At 38.5% G+C, this 18604-nt stretch overlaps 1 protein-coding gene across 1 annotated transcript in view; it reads right to left on the bottom strand.

Annotated features, from left to right (window-relative positions):
* Nucleotides 1–18604, bottom strand: part of cnksr3 (cnksr family member 3) — a 56606-nt gene that overhangs the window by 29501 nt on the left and 8501 nt on the right. Inside the window, exons 2-3 of the mRNA XM_053614907.1 lie at nt 10185–10348; nt 66–268 (exon numbers count right to left, since the gene is read on the bottom strand). Coding sequence (XP_053470882.1) covers nt 66–268; nt 10185–10348 — 367 coding nt within the window. The remainder of the gene's footprint in view (nt 1–65; nt 269–10184; nt 10349–18604) is intronic.

Here is an 18604-nt window from a genome sequence, read left to right as displayed (position 1 = left end):
CAATCTTGTGCATTCACACAATCAGACAATGTGAGTCTGAATATCAGCATGTATTTCTCATGTACCTGTCCAGCCAGGCCAGCATGCCCTTGGCTGCTCCGATAAGCTCCACCACTGCTGTCAGGAACTCGTTGGGTGGTTTGTTTGAAGTGCTGCTGTCATGCGACGGGCTTCTCCTCCTCTCTGAAGCACAGTTGTGCAGGTTATTAGAAGCTGCTCTCATCCGGCCAACCAGAGTCTTCAGATTTTCAGTCTCAACCCCGTAGTTCTGTAACAAAAAAATTGATCCATTCTTACAATAAGATCAAACATATTGTGACGAATAATTGCATAATAATCTTCTCACTATCGCATACCAGACTTATCAGTTTCTGAATCCTTTCTTTCATGAAATTCCTTTGAGCACTCAAGTGCACATTAGCAGAATAAAGCAAACATAGTGGCCGGTTAATAATGCAGTGAGACAGCAGAGTCAGCAGCAGGTCATTCACATGACCTTCAACCTAAAAAAAATTTTAAAAATCAACCAACTGAAATCACATGATTTTAAAAGAAATATTCCTCTCCTTCAGTGATGGACTTTGGATCTTAAACTTAAAAGAATGTTGGGAAAATGTTGCAAAAATGCAATGTGTTAACTCGGTGTGTTGTATTACCATATCAAGAAACAATATGTAAGAAATAAACCACAATGTCATGCTGTTGGTATGACACAACAGGATTACCACCCTGAATTTCATTATTCTTTTTATAACAGCATGTCCTGAAGTGTTTTATTCCTCTTATACCACAAACTGTCAACAGTCAAATGTTTTATTTATTAAAAAATGTCACCGATACTTTCTATCCATTTAACATAACGTAATGTTGTGGAATGTGTCACTTCTGTTATAACAGTCTGTCATACAAGTTCCTGTGTATTAGCTGTTACTATAGATGTAATAACATATTAGAACGAGTGTTGCAAACCATTAACGCAAACCTGTCGTTTGATCTAGCTGGTACTACTACCATAGGTGCTGTTATCAAAAAAACTAATCAACACCTTCTGACCAATCAGATTTTAGAATACAACTGTGATGTGGTGTAAAGAAAGTTAAGACACACTCTCTAAAACACTGTAGAACATCATACACATAAGCTATTTATTTGCTGCTGTGGAACCAATAATAATGTCTATTATTATTATTATTATTATTATTATTATTATTATTGGCGCCACTCTGCATTATTTCCTTATTTAATCAATGACAAACATTTTACTACATTTCCTGACTAAGGTGGTGAGTGGAACTGGGCCATTTGCTTTAGAGGGTTTAGGAATTTTAGGAAAAGCTGTACAATATGTTGGTCCAAATCATACTCAGAATCAGAAGTGAAAACATCAGCTGAACAGCTGTTCAGTACAATACCACTGATATAATCTGAGCCTGGGCTTTTGCGTGTGAATTTCTAATCAGCATTCCCACGATAAGCAATTTCAAATGAAATCTACTGTATCTCTATTATTCAGTCAAGAACAGGCAACTAACATGGATGCATTCAGAATCATTCGTTCTGACTGATTCATGAATCATGCTAATGAATGTATAGCAAACAAAAATAAATAAAGGACCATTTTAAATATCATTGTATCCTCGGTATGCCAGAAATTTCAGTCTTGATAGACAGCCAGAAAGAAATCAGCACCTGACATAAAACAGAAAAAAAAATACTTTGGCCGCTATTCTGGAGGAATCCAGAGTAAAGCAAACATAGGGATTAAGGTCTGTCTGCAGCAGCACAGAAGGAAGGTCTGAGTTTTTACATGGAAATATCAATGAATCCATGTAATGAAACTAGAGCATAAATGAGAGTCCGTATATGAAAATGAAAGTCTTTAAGCAGGAAGGGAGCTGTAGATATTCATATACATATGTACATGAATTTCCACAGATGTTGTTAGCCAGCTAGTTAACCTGTCACAAATTTCACTGCTGGCCATTTAACTAACCTAAAAAGGATTTCCATGAGAAGTCATATCCACAACTTTCACCATTACCACTAACTAGCTAGTTAAAGTATGGTAACCTGACAGAATTTCCCTGAGAAGAAACATTCACAGACGTTAATATTATTCACTGATACCATTAACTAGCTAGTTAAAGTATGCTAACCTGACAGGACTTCCATGGGAAATCATATCCACAGATATTAATAATATTCACTGGTACGACTAGCTAGCTAGTTAATGTAGGCTATGCTAACCTGACAGGATTTCCATGAGAAGTCATATCCACATAAGGTAATAATATTCACTGCTACCACTAGCTAGCTAGTTAAAGTAAGCTAACCTGACAGGATTTCCATGAGAAGTCATATCCATATAAGGTAATAATATTCACTGCTACCACTAGCTAGCTAGTTAAAGTAAGCTAACCTGACAGGATTTCAATAAATGTTCATTATCTTCACTGATAAGGCCAGTCAGGTGGCTAAAATAACTTGACAGGGTATCAGACAAAACCTCATCGAGTACAGACAGACTCTTCATACCACAGGACTGTGAAAAATGTATCTAATAATTGTACTTGAGCAGATTGTGTATACTTGAGATACATGACTTCATCTGTTTTAACTGTTCCACCATGAAACATGTTATTACTGTAAATATTCAAGTGTGTAATTATTGAGCGGTGCAAAGTGTGTAATAAACCTGCTTTCTCCACCAATGGACTACTTGCACTACTTGTCTTCAAGTTGAAACTGGATATTAGTTTCTAGATACATACATTATTACATTTGATTGTGTTTTTTGACAATTTATCACGTCAGTTTCTCTTATTTTTATTTATTTATTTTTACCACAATATACCATGCAATACAGACATTTGTCTATTACCCGCTACTGGAAGCAAATAGTTTTTTTCTTTTGCAGTCACGTCTTCTTTCCTATTAAAGTGAATCAGCTTTTTTTTCTTTTGACCCCATCTGTACATAGTTACAACAATAAGAGATGAGTGGTGTCTTCAGGAGGGGCTTGTTTCTTGGTGCACACAATGCAGAGGATGTCACCTGGACCTTCAAGACCATTTGCCTTTCCATAAGATACCAGCAGCATAATTTCCTGCAGAGACTCAGGAAATCAAACGTCTCCTCTAAAATAACACTACATTTTACAGAGACTGTCTGGTAGGGAAAATGCAACATCTTGGAACAAAAGCCCCTACAGCATAGAACATAATTGGGGTCGCTCTTCCCTCTATTAAGGGCACTTACTTGGAGAAGCGCTGCACATTTCAGCTGGACTTTTGTACATTATGGCACCAAGTTGAACCCAATGACGCTCTTGTTGTCCTGTGCATTTACTATGTACTATATTGTAAACCATCTCAGCTTTATGTGATCCTATCTACTGTGTATTGTGTATGGTCCTTCCAGAACAATATCTGATTCATACAGTATAAAAAAATTCACTTGACGTCACATCATTTAGGTGATGAAAGCGTACATAAATCATGGGGAGAATGAGATGGCCACCTTTTGGTTCCAGATTTACAGACAGTCCTTTATTCACACTTTTGTTTCATCAAGATACTTTTCAAATGGTATCTGTGCTGCTATTATTGTCATTTTTCTGTCTATTCATTTCTCTCTTTATTTAAAAAAAAAGTCATAGATCTAGATTTGAAGTTGCATAAAATCAGCTTAAATTGTTATACCGGAATTTCAAATTGTATGTAATGCTTTAAAGCTGGATTCAATTTGAAATGGAATATTTATTTATTTAATAATTAGATTTTTACATTTGTACAATGCTGCATCCTGACACGTACACAGATTAAATTGCTGTAATTTAGCTGATCGTTAGTTCGGGAAAACGAACGAGTTTATAGTTACATGATTTCATCATCACTATTCAAATTTCTGGTTGGAAATGTACTATCACTTCAGCTTTAGTAACAAAAAAAATTAAAACAGAACAAAATGATAGTAACTAATTTTCATAAGACTCAGCTCTGAAAGGTTTATCAATGTCTGAGTGAGCGAAATGACAGATGTGTAGATCTGAGAATGTGTCTCTCAACACACTGTCAAAAGACAGAAAAGAGATCAAACATTCTGCTCTGTCTGTCTGTACTCACTGTTTGTGGAACATCTCTCTCTCTCTCTCTCTCTCTCTCTCTCTCTCACACACACACACACACATTTGTGCTTGTTTTTTTTCTTTTTTTTTTACAAAAGTGCTTTGAAGTCTCTGTCAATAAATACACCCTCATATTGGTTCACTAGGTCAGGGACTAAGAGTACTAACAGTCTAAAAACCATGTTGGGGAGGTGATTAGCACTAATAACAACGTGCTAATTTAAGTTCTTTATGAAAAGGCAGGTGTTTTGTTGTCATTTAAAAACCGATAGTCAATCAGCTGTTCGGACATCTAGGAGAAGTTCCTTCCATCAACTAGGCGCCAGAACAGTGAAGAGTCTTGACGCATGCCTTCTTTGTACCCTGAGAGATGGTACGTCCATTCGAGCAGTGCTACAGGATCATGGTGCAGTGCAGGGTATGATAAGGCCTTTAAGGTAGGAGGGTGCTGGTCCGTTTTTAGCTTTGTTAGCAAACATCACTGTTTTAAATCCGATGGGGGCAACTACAGGAAGACAGTGGAGGGAGTGGAGCAATGGGGTAGTGTAGGAGAACTTGGGAAGGTTGAAAACAAATCGTGCAACTGCATTCTGGATCAGTTGCAGAAGTCGAATGGCATGCAGAGGCAGACCTACTAGGAGTGAGATTACACTAGTCTAATCTTGAAATGACAAAGAACTGAACAAGCAACTGAGTGGTCTCTGCGGATAGAAATGGACAAATCCTTCTGATTTAAAAGAGAAATAGGCATGAGCGTGTCAGTTTAGCAATGTGAGAAAAGAAGGAGAGTTGATTGTCCATGATTACCCCAAGATTGCATGCAGTGACGGATGGTGAGGTCTGAGAGTTGTCCAGGGAGATCACAAGACATGAGGATGCATCTCCAGGGATGTACAGCAGCTCAGTTTTGCTAGGATTATGTTTCCGCTGATGAGCTGCCAGACATGCTGAGATTCAAGCAGAAACGTGAGTGTCTGAGGGAGGACAGGTGAGGATAAGTTGAGTGTCATCTGTGGGAGAAAAGAAGAGGACCATGCACTAAGACTGGTCAGATATAAGTCCAGGATGAACAAGAGAGTCTTGTGGTTGACTGTGTGAAATAGTGCTGAAAGGTCAAGGAGGATGAGGATTGATGAAAGTTTGGCTGATCTAGCGACATGGAGTTTCACAGTGATGACCACAAGGGCAGTTTCTATAGAATGTGCCACTTTGTAGCCAGACATGTTAGAATCTTGGAGGTTGTTCTGGGTGAGATAGAGAGACAGCTGATTGTAGACTGGTCAGTTATTGTCTGATGTCTGAAGGATCCGGTATGGGTTTCTTCATTATGGGAATAACACGCCCACACACACACACACACATACACACACACACACACTGCAACCCAAAATGATGTTCTAAGTGAGAACAGAAAGTAAGTGGCTGGCTATTTAGCATTTACGTACAGTAGATAATGAACAACAATTTTGTTGCTTCTTGTTTACTTCTTGTTTTCCATACTCTGGCTATTGGCTACTAATGTCTACTGGCTACTAAGTACTGTCTTCTACTCCACTATGTGGAGTTTCACATGTTTTCCCTATGTCAGGTTTCCTCTGGATTCTCCCACAAACATGCTGGTAGGTGGACTAGCTATGCAAAAATGCAAAATAAAAGGCTACATACATTCTATTCAATAAAAATGAAAAGTCAAAGTGGTATAGGTCCTAATGACTCTGAAGTGCAAGTGCAGCTATATTTACCCAGCAGCTTAGAGAAACGGTGCACTTTTCCTACTTTCACATGAGCAATAAGCAGAAAAAGTCATATGACGCCAACAGACGGAAACTGCAGAAACAATGGTGTGACACGCTTTCCTGCCTTTGCACACTGTGTGTTTGTGCCTGTATATATGTGTTTGTGTGAGAGCAGGGTGGAGGGTTGCCTGACAGGTGGGTGGGTCACATCTGTTTCCTGCTCTCCAACAGTTATCTTCCAGAACGTTCCTCCACCTCGTTCCTGTCACTGTTCCATCCGGAGTGTGTAATCTCTATTTCAGCTCCATATGTACTGCTATCAGCTCACTTCCTTCAGTTGCATGGATAGTACAGACACTTACAGACCTATTGGAAGTGGTTATTCATGTGAGAGGCACTTTTGTCAAGGCAATCAATGACTTCACATCATTTGATACAACGATGTTGATTATAGAAGGCCCACTGGTACACTGACACTGCTTGCTGTCAATCTGAAATGCTCTGACATGAAACAAGAACTACTGCTTTAATGGTTATAGTCCACCCTAGGCTACACACATTTCTCCTTCTCCATCTATTCTATTCTGAGTCTATTCTTTACAGTCGTATAATAGTGAGTTGTCGCTGATTAGGCTCTATTCACACACCATACAACACCAACACAAAGCACAAACTGATACAGATCAGTGTGGCAAACTAAACTGAATCAGAGCAGATGCCAAAGTATTATGACCGTCATTGAATTGTGAGGTCCTCGTTGCAGCTGGAGTCCCCCAGTTATCTTCAAAATCTGGCCAAAGGGGATCCATTCTGTTCAACATTAGGAAACGTATGATGTGGTCCGTAAGTCATAACTACTGATTTAAAGTCACAACCTCTGATTTAAAGTCATCGCTATTGGTTTAAAGTCATATCGATTGGTTTAAAGTCATAACTATTTGTGACAGAAAGTCATAACTATTTGTGACAGAAAGTCATAACTATTGGTTTAAAGTCATAACTACTGGTGACAGAAAGTCATAACTACTGGTCTGGTTTAAAGTTACAGCCTCTGATTTAAAGTCATAACTACTGGTTTGAAGTCATAACTACTGGTTTGAAGTCATACCTATTGGTTTAAAATCATATCTATTGGTTTAAAGTCATAACTACTAGTGACAGAAAGTCATAACTACCGCTGTAAAGTGAAAACTATTGGTTTAAAGTCATAACTACTGCTTTATAGTCATAACTATTGGTTTAAAGTCATAACTACTGGTGACAGAAAGTCATAACTACTGCTTTATAGTCATAACTACTGCTTTATAGTCATAACTACTGGTTTAAAGTAATAACTACTGGTGACAGAAAGTCATAACTACTGGTTTAAAGTTACAGCCTCTGATTTAACATCACAACTACTGGTTTGAAGTCATACCTATTGGTGTAAAATCATATCTACTGGTTTAAAGTCATAACTATTGGTGACAGAAGGTCATAACTACTGGTTTAAAGTCATAACTACTGGTTTAAAGTCATAACTACTGGTTTAAAGTCATAACTACTGGTTTAAAGTTAAAACTATTGGTTTAAAGTTATAACTACTGGTTTAAAGTCATAACTATTGGTTTAAAGTTATAACTACTGGTTTAAAGTCATAAATACTGGTTTACAATGATCAAGTGTGGCCTGATTAAGCTGCCTAGACAATGATAGCATTGTGGATTTTTTCCCCCAGTTTAAGTATGTGCCAATTCCCATCCAATTAGCCAGTTCAACCCTATTGCTGAGCAGCTACCAACCTGGGACCAACTTGAGAAGACAAAGGCTAACATGTTCTATTTTGTGAAACATCACTGGCATCCTGGACATGCTCAAATAGTATTCTGTCATATTCTGTATACTTGATCTAACAGAAATCCCTGTAAGCTAGTGTTGTTCTGACTGAGAGGAGAGAGATGAGCACCGTCCTTATTACACTGAGCACAGGGCCAACTCAAATACAAATTACTAATTGAAAAATAAAAACAAAAAAAAGGTACATTCAACATGGGTGTGGAACGTGAAACTTAGTGATGTTTGTTTAAATAGTCTACCAGCAGTACATGGGCCCAGCCTACAAATGTATTTTGTTCATCCTTAATAATGAACAAAGTGCAATACTAAAGCGTCTGGGGATTTTTATAAATCCCACCTGGTTTAACATTGTTTGGACAAAATACATGTAGTCACTCTAATCCAGAATATTTGTCTGAATATGATTATAAAACACTTTGTAAATATTAGCATACTAACCTGCTTTCTTTTAAATCACAATCACTAGAATTCACTAATCATAATACATAAGATTCATAACTAATAATAGGCTTAGAGTCAGGCCAATGTTGGATAATGATTTCAGTATACTTCAAACACTGCCCTATAAAATTATAGCTTATTAATTACAAGAATATCAACTCCTTCGTTCTTTTTCACAGAAGGAGTCTGTTTTCCATAAATCCTGAATCTCAGGAAAGAAACAGAGCTCCAGTAAATAGAGAGAAAGGGTGTGCTGAGTGGAGGATGTGTCTGGGAAATCCCTTCTTTCCTGTTCACCTTCTCCACCTACCAATTAGATCCCGCAGCTGGCATAGAGCTCATAATACTCTTTAATACTCAGAAAACAGTGTTTGTGTTTATGTTTCAGGCTGCCGTGCTTCTTATTCAGCCATAATTCGTCACACTGGTCTATATTTAAGTCACTAATGCTGTAAAAGTGCTGTAATTATGATGTGTTCACCTCCACAAAGATTTCTTTTTCCTACAACTATACTGTAGACTATACATTATAAAGACTTAAATGATGTCTTACTGCAATGTGAACACGCTGTGATGCTCAGTGAAAAGTTACGGTCGCCTCTAGATTTTGGCGGAACAGGAGTATGAACAGATTAGAAAGCTGAGGCTCGTCTTCGTTTTTGCCTCTCGAAAGGTGTCCCTGGGTCAACAAGGGTGGAGCTGAAATAAAATTTGATCAGCCATGTGCAAACTTGATCACATGACACCATCGCAAGCCTTTCATTTGGCTACTTTGGCTCAACGTCTAGATTAGAATACTGCTTTCAGTTATACAGAAGCAACACTAGCTAAACTTCCAGTAATTTCAAATAGGTTACATTATTGATCCTGCTAGTGAACTTGGCTAGGTTTAATTGCACAGTAAAATAGTTTAGGCTAAACAGCTTGCTATCAAACCCAGCTACTGATTGTAATTGCACAACACAGTAGTTTATCTAAGGATAATTAGCTTCTAATGATACTTACTTGTTTGCTGGCAAAATAATAGTTTTATTATGCAATAAATATGCAATATGCAAGCTGTCGAACATTAGTGATAGTTTGCTAGTTAATCTGGCTACTGCTTTTAATTACACAGTAAGTAAGTTTATCTTACATTAGCAATAGCTTGCTAGTTAACTTGGCTGTTTTTAATGACACAGTATATTAGTTCATCTAACATCAGCGATTAGCTTATGAACATGGCTATTGTTTTTAATTGCACAATAAATTAGTTTATCTACTATTACTCAGGTAAGCATTTTGCTTATTTAATGTTGATGAAGTTTATTTAATATTAGCGATAGCTTGCTGGTTAATCTGGCTAACATTTTTAATTCCACAGTATGTCAATTAATTTAACTTTTGCTAGTTAACCTGGCTAATACTTTTTATTAACAGTAAATTAGTTAATTAAAACATTAGCAATTAGCTCATAAACAGTGCAACAAAAAGCTTACCTTGCTTGTTTTTCTCTGCTAAGTCGTTCGGTTAACTAATGTCGATGTTAACTTTCTAACAATAGCTAGTTGATTTTATGAAACAGAGCTAGCCAAATTTTCTTATAAGCTAGTTAATGTTAGATAAACAATACATTCTACTGTGTAATTAAAAACACAATTTTTTTTAGCAATTTATGCAAAGTAGTAGAAAGAATTGCTGACTTAAATTTAATTTAAGCTTGACCATTGTTGTTAAGCTAGTTAATGGCTGATGCTAAGAATTTAACGATCGATAACTCAGCCTTTATCTTTATACAGCCAATGTAAAGATAGCATAACAGTGGAACTGAGAAAAAAAGTATCTTAAAAATATCTTCTAAATCTAGTCTAAAAAAGCCTTCTAAAGTCATTCCACAAGAGTGGGACTTTCATGTGGAACTGTCTGATAAAATGCAGTAAAAGCACATGACCCTGTTTACTTGTAAATGCTTCATTTGATTGGATAGGGGACTCAGCTAAGAGCATGACTGATTGATTGGACAGATCAAATTTTAGTGGGTTGAAACCTATGGTTATGATACGAACCAGAGCACAGAGAAGATCCACAGCTTCTAGGATGAGTTCCTGGTGGCCAACGCGGCTAACGGCGAGCTCCTCCAGGTCTTGGTGGGAGATCTTCAACAGCTGCTGGCCATCAATCTTCTCCTTTTCAAACTTCGGGATGTACTGCTGGAGACTGTCATCCAGTCCTGAGAGAGACAGGGAGGGAGACATCACACAAAGAGTGTCTTTCAGCGAGACCGTTTAAGGACTTGCCTATTTCGACAGCGTAAGAGTGTTAGAGCAAACACAGAAGCGATGAGTCAATAAAAGATATTTGCTTTGGACCAGTGAGCTCCTGGCTGAAATATTTTTGACCCTTCTGAGAATAGTCTTGGGCTAAAACCCTTCAAACTGCAGCGGTTGACACTTATGAGGTCATTCACATACATAGAGAGAGACACAGAGAACCACAGATAATCCTGAGTACTAGGACTGCTACCAAACACACAATACGCAAGTCAGATAACTACAGATATGATCTTAATTATTGAAGTAGGTTAGCTTCCTTAAACTACAAAGGCCATAAATCCATTGTCTCTTTTGTTCTCCCCTCCCCCACATTCTCTCTCTTGTGAATGACATTGACATTGGCACAACGTCTACTTTGGGTGGCTGTGCTGGCCCTCCCTATACATTTGCCAATGTTGGACACTTTTATAAACAACTCAGCCAACGTTGACCCAATCCTGGCCCAACATTGACAAGGATATAAGGTTGGTTGAAATCTGTCAGGCCTGGGGGCCCAACGTTGACCCAATGGACAAAATTGCATTGGGCTAACATTGGCACCGAATACTCTCCCAACAGAATGGCTGATGTTGACCCAATATCAGTTTGGTATCTTGGATCAATGTGAATCTTAACCAACAACTTAACAAGTTTACAGCCACAGCCCTTGCAGGACTGCCTTGAGTGAATCCATACTGGGGGAAAATCATAAAAAAAACCCTTGATTTTTATTTCTGAATAATATTTATTCGCTAATGTTAGAGGGGTTTATTTCTAACTTCCCAATGTAATACATTTATTCAGCCATATCTCCCCCCCCCCCCCCCACCGTTTCATGTGTAGTCTAAACACCAAGCAGGTCATGTGAACAAAAGCTTTATTGTTGCACTCTCTAGATAAAAAGGTACCACACTGTACCTGTCAGGATACAAAACCTGGCACTGGGTTGTTCAGTGTAAATGAAGACTTACATTTAACTTTGTTGCAAGTATGAAGTTAATATTAATGTATTTTTGAGACCACGTGAGCATGCCTTGTAATTTCATGCTTTGAGTAAACTCTGTAAGACACTTCTGAGGCATTTCAGATTTTCAGCTTTTGTAAAAACAAAAGGATGGCAGAAAGGTTTCACTTTGCAAGTCAAGCATCACCTGCTCTGTCCTAAAACAAACTTTTTTTTATTACTAATTGCCTCATGGCTGAACACAGGTTTACAAAAACACAGAGGAAGAAGGTCAGAGACGTTCAGTTCGTGATAGTCCACATTAATAGCTCCTAGTCTGCAGAAACGTACCCACTCTGGAGAGGTCTCTACGCCCTGTTTCCTCTGGTGGAAGCATACCTAAAGTTCCTGCCCTCCTAGAAATTTCTAGAAACTTCCAGTGCTCTAGAAAAGGCTCTTGAGTTGAAAGTGACCTATGACGAAGTAAATTCTCTCTTTCTTACCAGGGAATCTTCCCTGGTATTTCTTCATTCTGTCTCTCATTCCTTCTTTTTCTTCTCTGCTTGTGAAAAAGATTGATGTGATGCTCACAGTCAGACGCTTTAAATGCCCTTTTTATCGACTCTCACATCTGTTCACTGCTCTTGTTTTTCTTGTGTTTTGGGGGGAGGGTGATGGAGTAAATCTTTGCTCCGTTGACCCTGAAGCTCGTGGCCAAACTCCACTTATTGGCTCCATTTATTCACAGACTAGACAGTGGCATTCACGTGCCCCGTGGTAATGCACTGAGCACGATCTCCTCTCTGCTACTGACTGTGCTGCTGGAATAACAGTGAATGGTGGTGCAAAGTTTCACACAATGACCACAATTAATGATGAGGAGTAACACTGTCACTATGCCATAATCATGATGTGAAAATCAGGCCATCTGTGTAGTTAAAGTGAGCGGCCAGTTATGAGTCACATGAGTACACATTCAAGGGTGACCTCAAGCAGCATTTTTATACATTAAAGAAAGGTTTTGGTGAAAAATCACAAAGAATTTCACATTGTAGCTTCTTTACTAAAAGGGCTGAATATTGGCATAGCAAAAACTTACACAAGAATTAAAAGACTGTCCAATTTGGCCTTATTAAACACCACTAACAACAGATGTTTAGCCTATATTATCAACTCTTGCCATTAAATAGCACAGCTCTTGGCTTGTGATGATCATGATATCCTTATTTCTTGAATTGGACACCATGTGGGGTTGAAAGGAATCTGGTTCAGCTCCTTTTTGAAAGATCATAAATTCTCTGGTAGTTTTGGCTCATCTGAGTCCTCTGCTGCAAACCTCTGTTTGGGGGTCCCTCAGGGTTCTATCCTGGCCCCTACCCTTTTTTCTTTCTACATGCTCCTTTTGGGATCCATTTTTAGGAAACATGATGCATCATTCCATTGTTACTCAGACGACACCCAGATTTATGTCCCCCGTTAAACGATCTGGAAAAAATTCACTTGAGTCTTTGCTGGCTTGCTTAAACGATATCCAAATGTGGATATCTGCAAATTTTTTTAAAAACTAAATGAAAAAAAAACCAAGACGACATTTTTCAGCCCTCCTGATGGTAGACTTATGCACCATCCTCAATTACATCACCTTTCATCTTCGGTAAACTCTTGTGTTAAGAATCTGGGCGTACTGCTTCATAGTGGTTTGAAATTTGACAAGCAAGTTAACTCAGTTGTTAAATCTTGCTTCTTCCATCTTCGTCAGCTATCTAAAGTTAAGCCTTTCCTTTGTCCTCAAGTCTTTGAATGGGTGATTCATGCGTTTTTAATCCTCTCACTTAGATTATTGCAACTCTTCGTATTATGGCATAAACTCCACTACTTTGGCACGACTTCAGATTGTTCAAAATGCTGCAGCGAGATTATTAACAAGTCTACGCATACATGACTATATCACTCCAATCTCAGCATCACTTCATTGGTTGCCGGTTCGGTTTAGAGTTGATTTAAAAATTCCATTATTTGTTTATAAATGTTTGAATAATTTGGCACCCTCCTACCTCTCTAATTTATGAGTTCTACACAATCCCTTAAGAGCTCTCAGATCTGGGACAAAAAGAAAACTTTTACTTGTTCCTAGATAAAGATTACAGCAAAGGGGACATTGTGCATTTGTTGTTGCGAGCCTTAAACTCTGGAACAGTTTGCCTATTCAGATCAGATCTGCACCATCCCTTCCTCTTTTTAAGTCTTTGCTAAAAACCTGTTTTTTCTCTCTGGCTTTTAATGATCATTAGATACTGATATATACGCATATGTCTTTCTTATATGTCTGTCTGCTATGTTCTCTTATGTTTTGTTTCATGTCCTATGATGTAGTGTAAAGCACATTGGTCAGCTGCTTCTGTATAAATGGTGCTATAGAAATAAACTTTGACTTGATGGGTTGGAGAATTTAAATACGTCAACGACAATACAGGCTGCTTTTGATGTTCTTGCTTTTTTGATTTATAGACACAAAAAATTCTTTACTAAAACTAAAACATTTTGATTCCAATTTCTTTAAAAAAAAAAAAAAAACAAGATCATATGAATAATATGAATAATAACAAAGCTGTCACGATTATGGAGACGGAGGCGGATGCACGTGCAGATTCAAGGTTTAATGAAAGTTCAAACAAAACACAAAAGACACTAAGCATACATGAGCATGGAAAACAAACATAAACCAATACCTAGGAGATGGGAGAGCATGACGTGACAACTTGAGACAAACAAAGCCAGACAAACTGTGAGGTGCGAACAGCGACTAAATAAACACAGGTGCTCGTTAACTGAATGAGAGTCAGGTCATGTGACCATGATGAAGCGGTGCAGTGGCTGCTGGGAATTGAAGTCAGAATGCCTTCTGACAATTCATAACAAATGCATTCTATAATTGGAGCAGAATGGGTTGTTATTCTAACTAGCTAATTGTTTAGCTTGTTTTGCTATATATTTTTATTCAGTCTTTTCAGCAACCACTTTATGTTGGTTGTGGTCACTGTGGATCCGGAGAATATCCCGAGTACATTGGGTGCAAGGTGGGAGAATTTACCCTAAATGTGATGCCAGTCAATTGCAAGGCACCATGCATACACACATTTGCTCTCGCTTACAGGCAACTTAGTCAAACCTGCATATCTTTTGCCAGTTGAAGGAAACGAGAAGAACATGCGAAATTCTACAGAAACAATAAGCGAAGGTCAGGACTAAACCAAGGATCCTGGAGCAGCCGTGAGGCAGGAACACTACCTGCTCTACCACCATGCCTGCCATGTACAGCTTTTCTCTAGTTTTGCTTTGGGATTTGATTCAAACCTCCTAGAACCACAGGCATATATGTGACTAGTCATTTATCCATGTGCATATTGTATGTGAGCTAAAAATTAGCTTACAATATGCAAAACACCATAAACACCACTGTACATTTATAATAATCGCTCATATATGGCAAAGTAAATTGTTTTTTCCCTGTGCTTAAGAATACTGAATACAGCAGTTGGATAGTGTGCATGTTGGTTTTCTCCTCCTGGTAAATGATTAGCAGAGTGCTTCGTGGCTGGGTATGAACCCTGTAGCTGTGTCTAAACACTAAAGTCAACTCAGAAACTTTTTTTTTTAATAGAATGAGATACATTAGGCCTTTATAAGCCAAGTCCATATATGTATAAGATAAGAATGATGTCACACATGCACCTTCTTTTTTGAGTAACATTTTTAAGAGTAGCAGATTTAGCTCAACCTCTTATCTTATGAAAGTCTCTGTGTGTTCAGGACTACCCTGAAGTCTTGGAACGTTTTCAATGCTTTGAAAGGAACAATAAACATTGTCCAGGACCGGAAAAAGCTCTAGAGAGACAGTACTGCTGCCTTTTTCACTGATTTTCCCACTGACTGAGAAAGAAATGCTCTCATCTTGAATTTCCAGTGCAAATAACTAAGATCCATGCACAATATTATTTTAATGAAGATTTTCAATTCATTTTTGAAAACATTTGTATAAAGCTTTGAAGAATAAACATTGTCCCAAAGCAGCTTCACAGAAAGCCGGATGTATATTCTGATCCATAATGAGTAAGCCAGAGGCAATAGATGTCATGTCATTGAGAAGACAAGAAGAAGAAACCTTCAGTTGAACCAGTTAAAAAATTTTTTTTTAAGTGTTCTGCCACAGGAGGGTCTTCAGACTGTAGTTAACAAAAGCTGTATTTTTGTTTTATTAATGTCAAGAGAGAAAACAGAAAGGTGGGTAATGAAATTACTCTTTATACCTGCTATAACATGATAGATCATAGGAAGTAACTTGTTTCCTGGATGTTCTACAAAACATAAGTGGTTAAAAGTATCATGTGTCATTGTAACAAATAAAAAATATATAATCATTGGCAAATTGCTGCGATATTATAGGAATAAAACACTTTGGGATGTGCTGTTAAAGGAAAAGAATCAACTTCAGGTGGCAACATTAATTTTTAGTGACAATCACTAAACACTCCATGCTATACAATTTATGTGGCGATACCATAACTGTCAGACCTCGTGCTGCTGCTTGAACTCTGTGCCACCATATTTGAAGGAATGTTCCCATGCGACTAGTATCAACGGAATGACATATTTGTGCATATTTTCTCATGCTCTGACAAGCTTTGATGTCTAATCCAAGCTCGAGAGCTGAGTCCAAGCTGAGCGGTGCAGGGGTCCCAAAGACGGATAAACATGTTGTGTTTGTGCCTTTGCCCCAATCTCTTGGGAAAGTATGATCAGGTGGTCGACACAAGTCAAGAACATTTTGTTTAACCATTGAATCTGGATACAGGTACAGTTTACAGTGGGCTGAAATGTTGAGAATGTGATACTACACCAATTCATCCATTTTCTGTACTGCTTATCCTATGCAGGGTCATGGGGGATCCTGGAGCCTATCCCAGGGAACTCAGGGCACAAGGCGGGGGACACCCTGATTGGGGTGCCAACCCATTCACACACTATGGATAATTTAGAGATGCCAATCAGCCTACATCAAATGTCTCTGGACTGGGGGAGGAAACCGAAGTACCCGGAGGATCTAGAGGAAACCACAGAAGCACGGGGAGAACATGCAAGCTCAGTACACACAGGGCGGAGGCGGGAATAGAACCCCAAACCCTTGAGGTGCGAGGCAAACATGCTAACCTAAGAAGCTAAACTAGAATTTTAATAAAGTCAAATGAGGCACAATCTAGTAAAATCTCAAGAATGTCTCGCCACATACTGTGTGTGCTGCCAGTCTTAAGGAATAGCTTAGATTTGTGACATTTATGAATCAGTATGCGATGTTTCGACCAGAGGTGGAACATAACAAAATACAATTACAATATTCCATCCATCCATCCATCTATTTTCTATACCGCTTATCCTTCAGGGTAGCGGGGAATCTGGAGCCTATCTCAGGGAGCATGGGGCACAAGGCGGGGTACACCATGGACAGGGTTCCAATCCATCGCTAGGCAGAATCACATACACATTCACACACCCATTCAGACATTACGGACACTTCAGACATGCCAGTCAGCCTACCATGCATGTCTTTGGACTGGGGGAGGAAACCAGAGTACCCGGAAGAAACCCCCACAGCACGGGGAGAACATGCAAACTCCACACACGCAGGGTATTGAAACCCCAACCCTGGAGATGTGAGGCGAACGTGCTAACTACTACGCCACTGTGCACCCACATTTCAAAGGGAAAATCTCTACTTCCTTCTCACTGCATTTTCAAACATCACTACATCTCTCTATACTGTAATCATATATATGTCAAGTCATAAGGTGAAACTTTAGCGTCAGACAGCTTCAAGTAATCCTAACAAGTAAATTCCTAACAATTTTACTTTTAACAGACGTGATAGTGAGAATAAGAAATAATATAAGACATAATATAATATCACTGTATTCTGTCTGTGTACGCTGCGTACAGCTATTAGCTATTAGCATTCAGCTAGTTTGTATAATCAGACTTATTCTAGCTAACGTTTGACAGGTCAGGAATGAAGTTGTTGTTAGTTAGTCTTAGCTAATGTTTTCCAAAATGCCTTGGTTTCCTTTGTGAATGGAATTTACCATCAGTAACTAATCAGTGTGATGTGAGGCAGTTTTCTTTTCTGAACCGTTCCTCTACATTTACTTTCATACTTGCTTGATGCAAGCCATTTTCACACACACGTTTTATTGAAACTAAACTTGCCCGAATCCATTTGTTTTTGCTAACGATGCTGCTGAAATGAACAGATATTTAAAGAGCAATGAGACAGTTTAAGTGTATTGTAAAGCAGTTCTAATGGTTCCACTGCTCATGTCTATCCCTTTCTGAGAATAGAGAATGCAGCTGTTGTACCACGGGCTGAAAAGAGGGGCTAAAATTGCCCTTTGCCCTGTCTTTCGCCCCCATCTCTTTCTGTCCCTTTGATTTGGAGAAAGTGAATCCACCCCACACATAGAGGCTCTATTCACTCGGCTATCTCCGCAGCAGAGGACAGAATTACATGAAAAAAACAGTGAAAAATGTTAAGAATCCATTCCCCATATGACCAAATAACTCACAGACATTATTTCATATGCATGCAAGTTTATTTTCAGTGTGAAAATGGCATTGTTCATATTTTAACCAAACGCTACCAGCTAGTGCTGATTAGCATTTTAAAGTGATGAGAACACAGAATGAGACAAAAGACACCTCGGCTTAAGAAACACAAAAGCCATCTGTCACCCCATATGGCAAACAATGACAATTCATTTATGTTGTGTGTGTACATGTGGCTTTCACCAGGTGTCTTTTGCCCCCACATTTAAAAACAAGACACGAGCATGGGGTTCTAGTTCATTTTCTACCAACCCGAGGGACGACTGAAACAGTCACACTGATGACCATAAAAGCAACTGAAGCACTTGGATTACAATTGGTAAACACTAATAACAGAAAGAAAAGCTGAAATGATTTTTCAGATTTCTGCTGATTGATGAAAATACAACAGAAAGAACGGAGACGTTATCAACGCACTAAAAATCTCCAAAATGCGCATAAAAAAAACTTTCCCTCAATTGAGGCGGATCCTTTTTTTACTCGATAAAAAGACATGCGCATAAACTATGATGGAAACACATTTACGAATAATTTCCTCAATGCGCAGTCATGGGACTTTGTCTCAACAAATCATGTG

The sequence above is a fragment of the Ictalurus furcatus genome, chromosome 25 (genome assembly GCF_023375685.1).
Source record: "Ictalurus furcatus strain D&B chromosome 25, Billie_1.0, whole genome shotgun sequence".
Classification (NCBI taxonomy): Eukaryota; Metazoa; Chordata; class Actinopteri; order Siluriformes; family Ictaluridae; genus Ictalurus; species Ictalurus furcatus.
The sequence above is the reverse complement of the archived record's forward strand: the minus strand, read 5'-3'. Positions and strand labels throughout refer to the sequence as shown.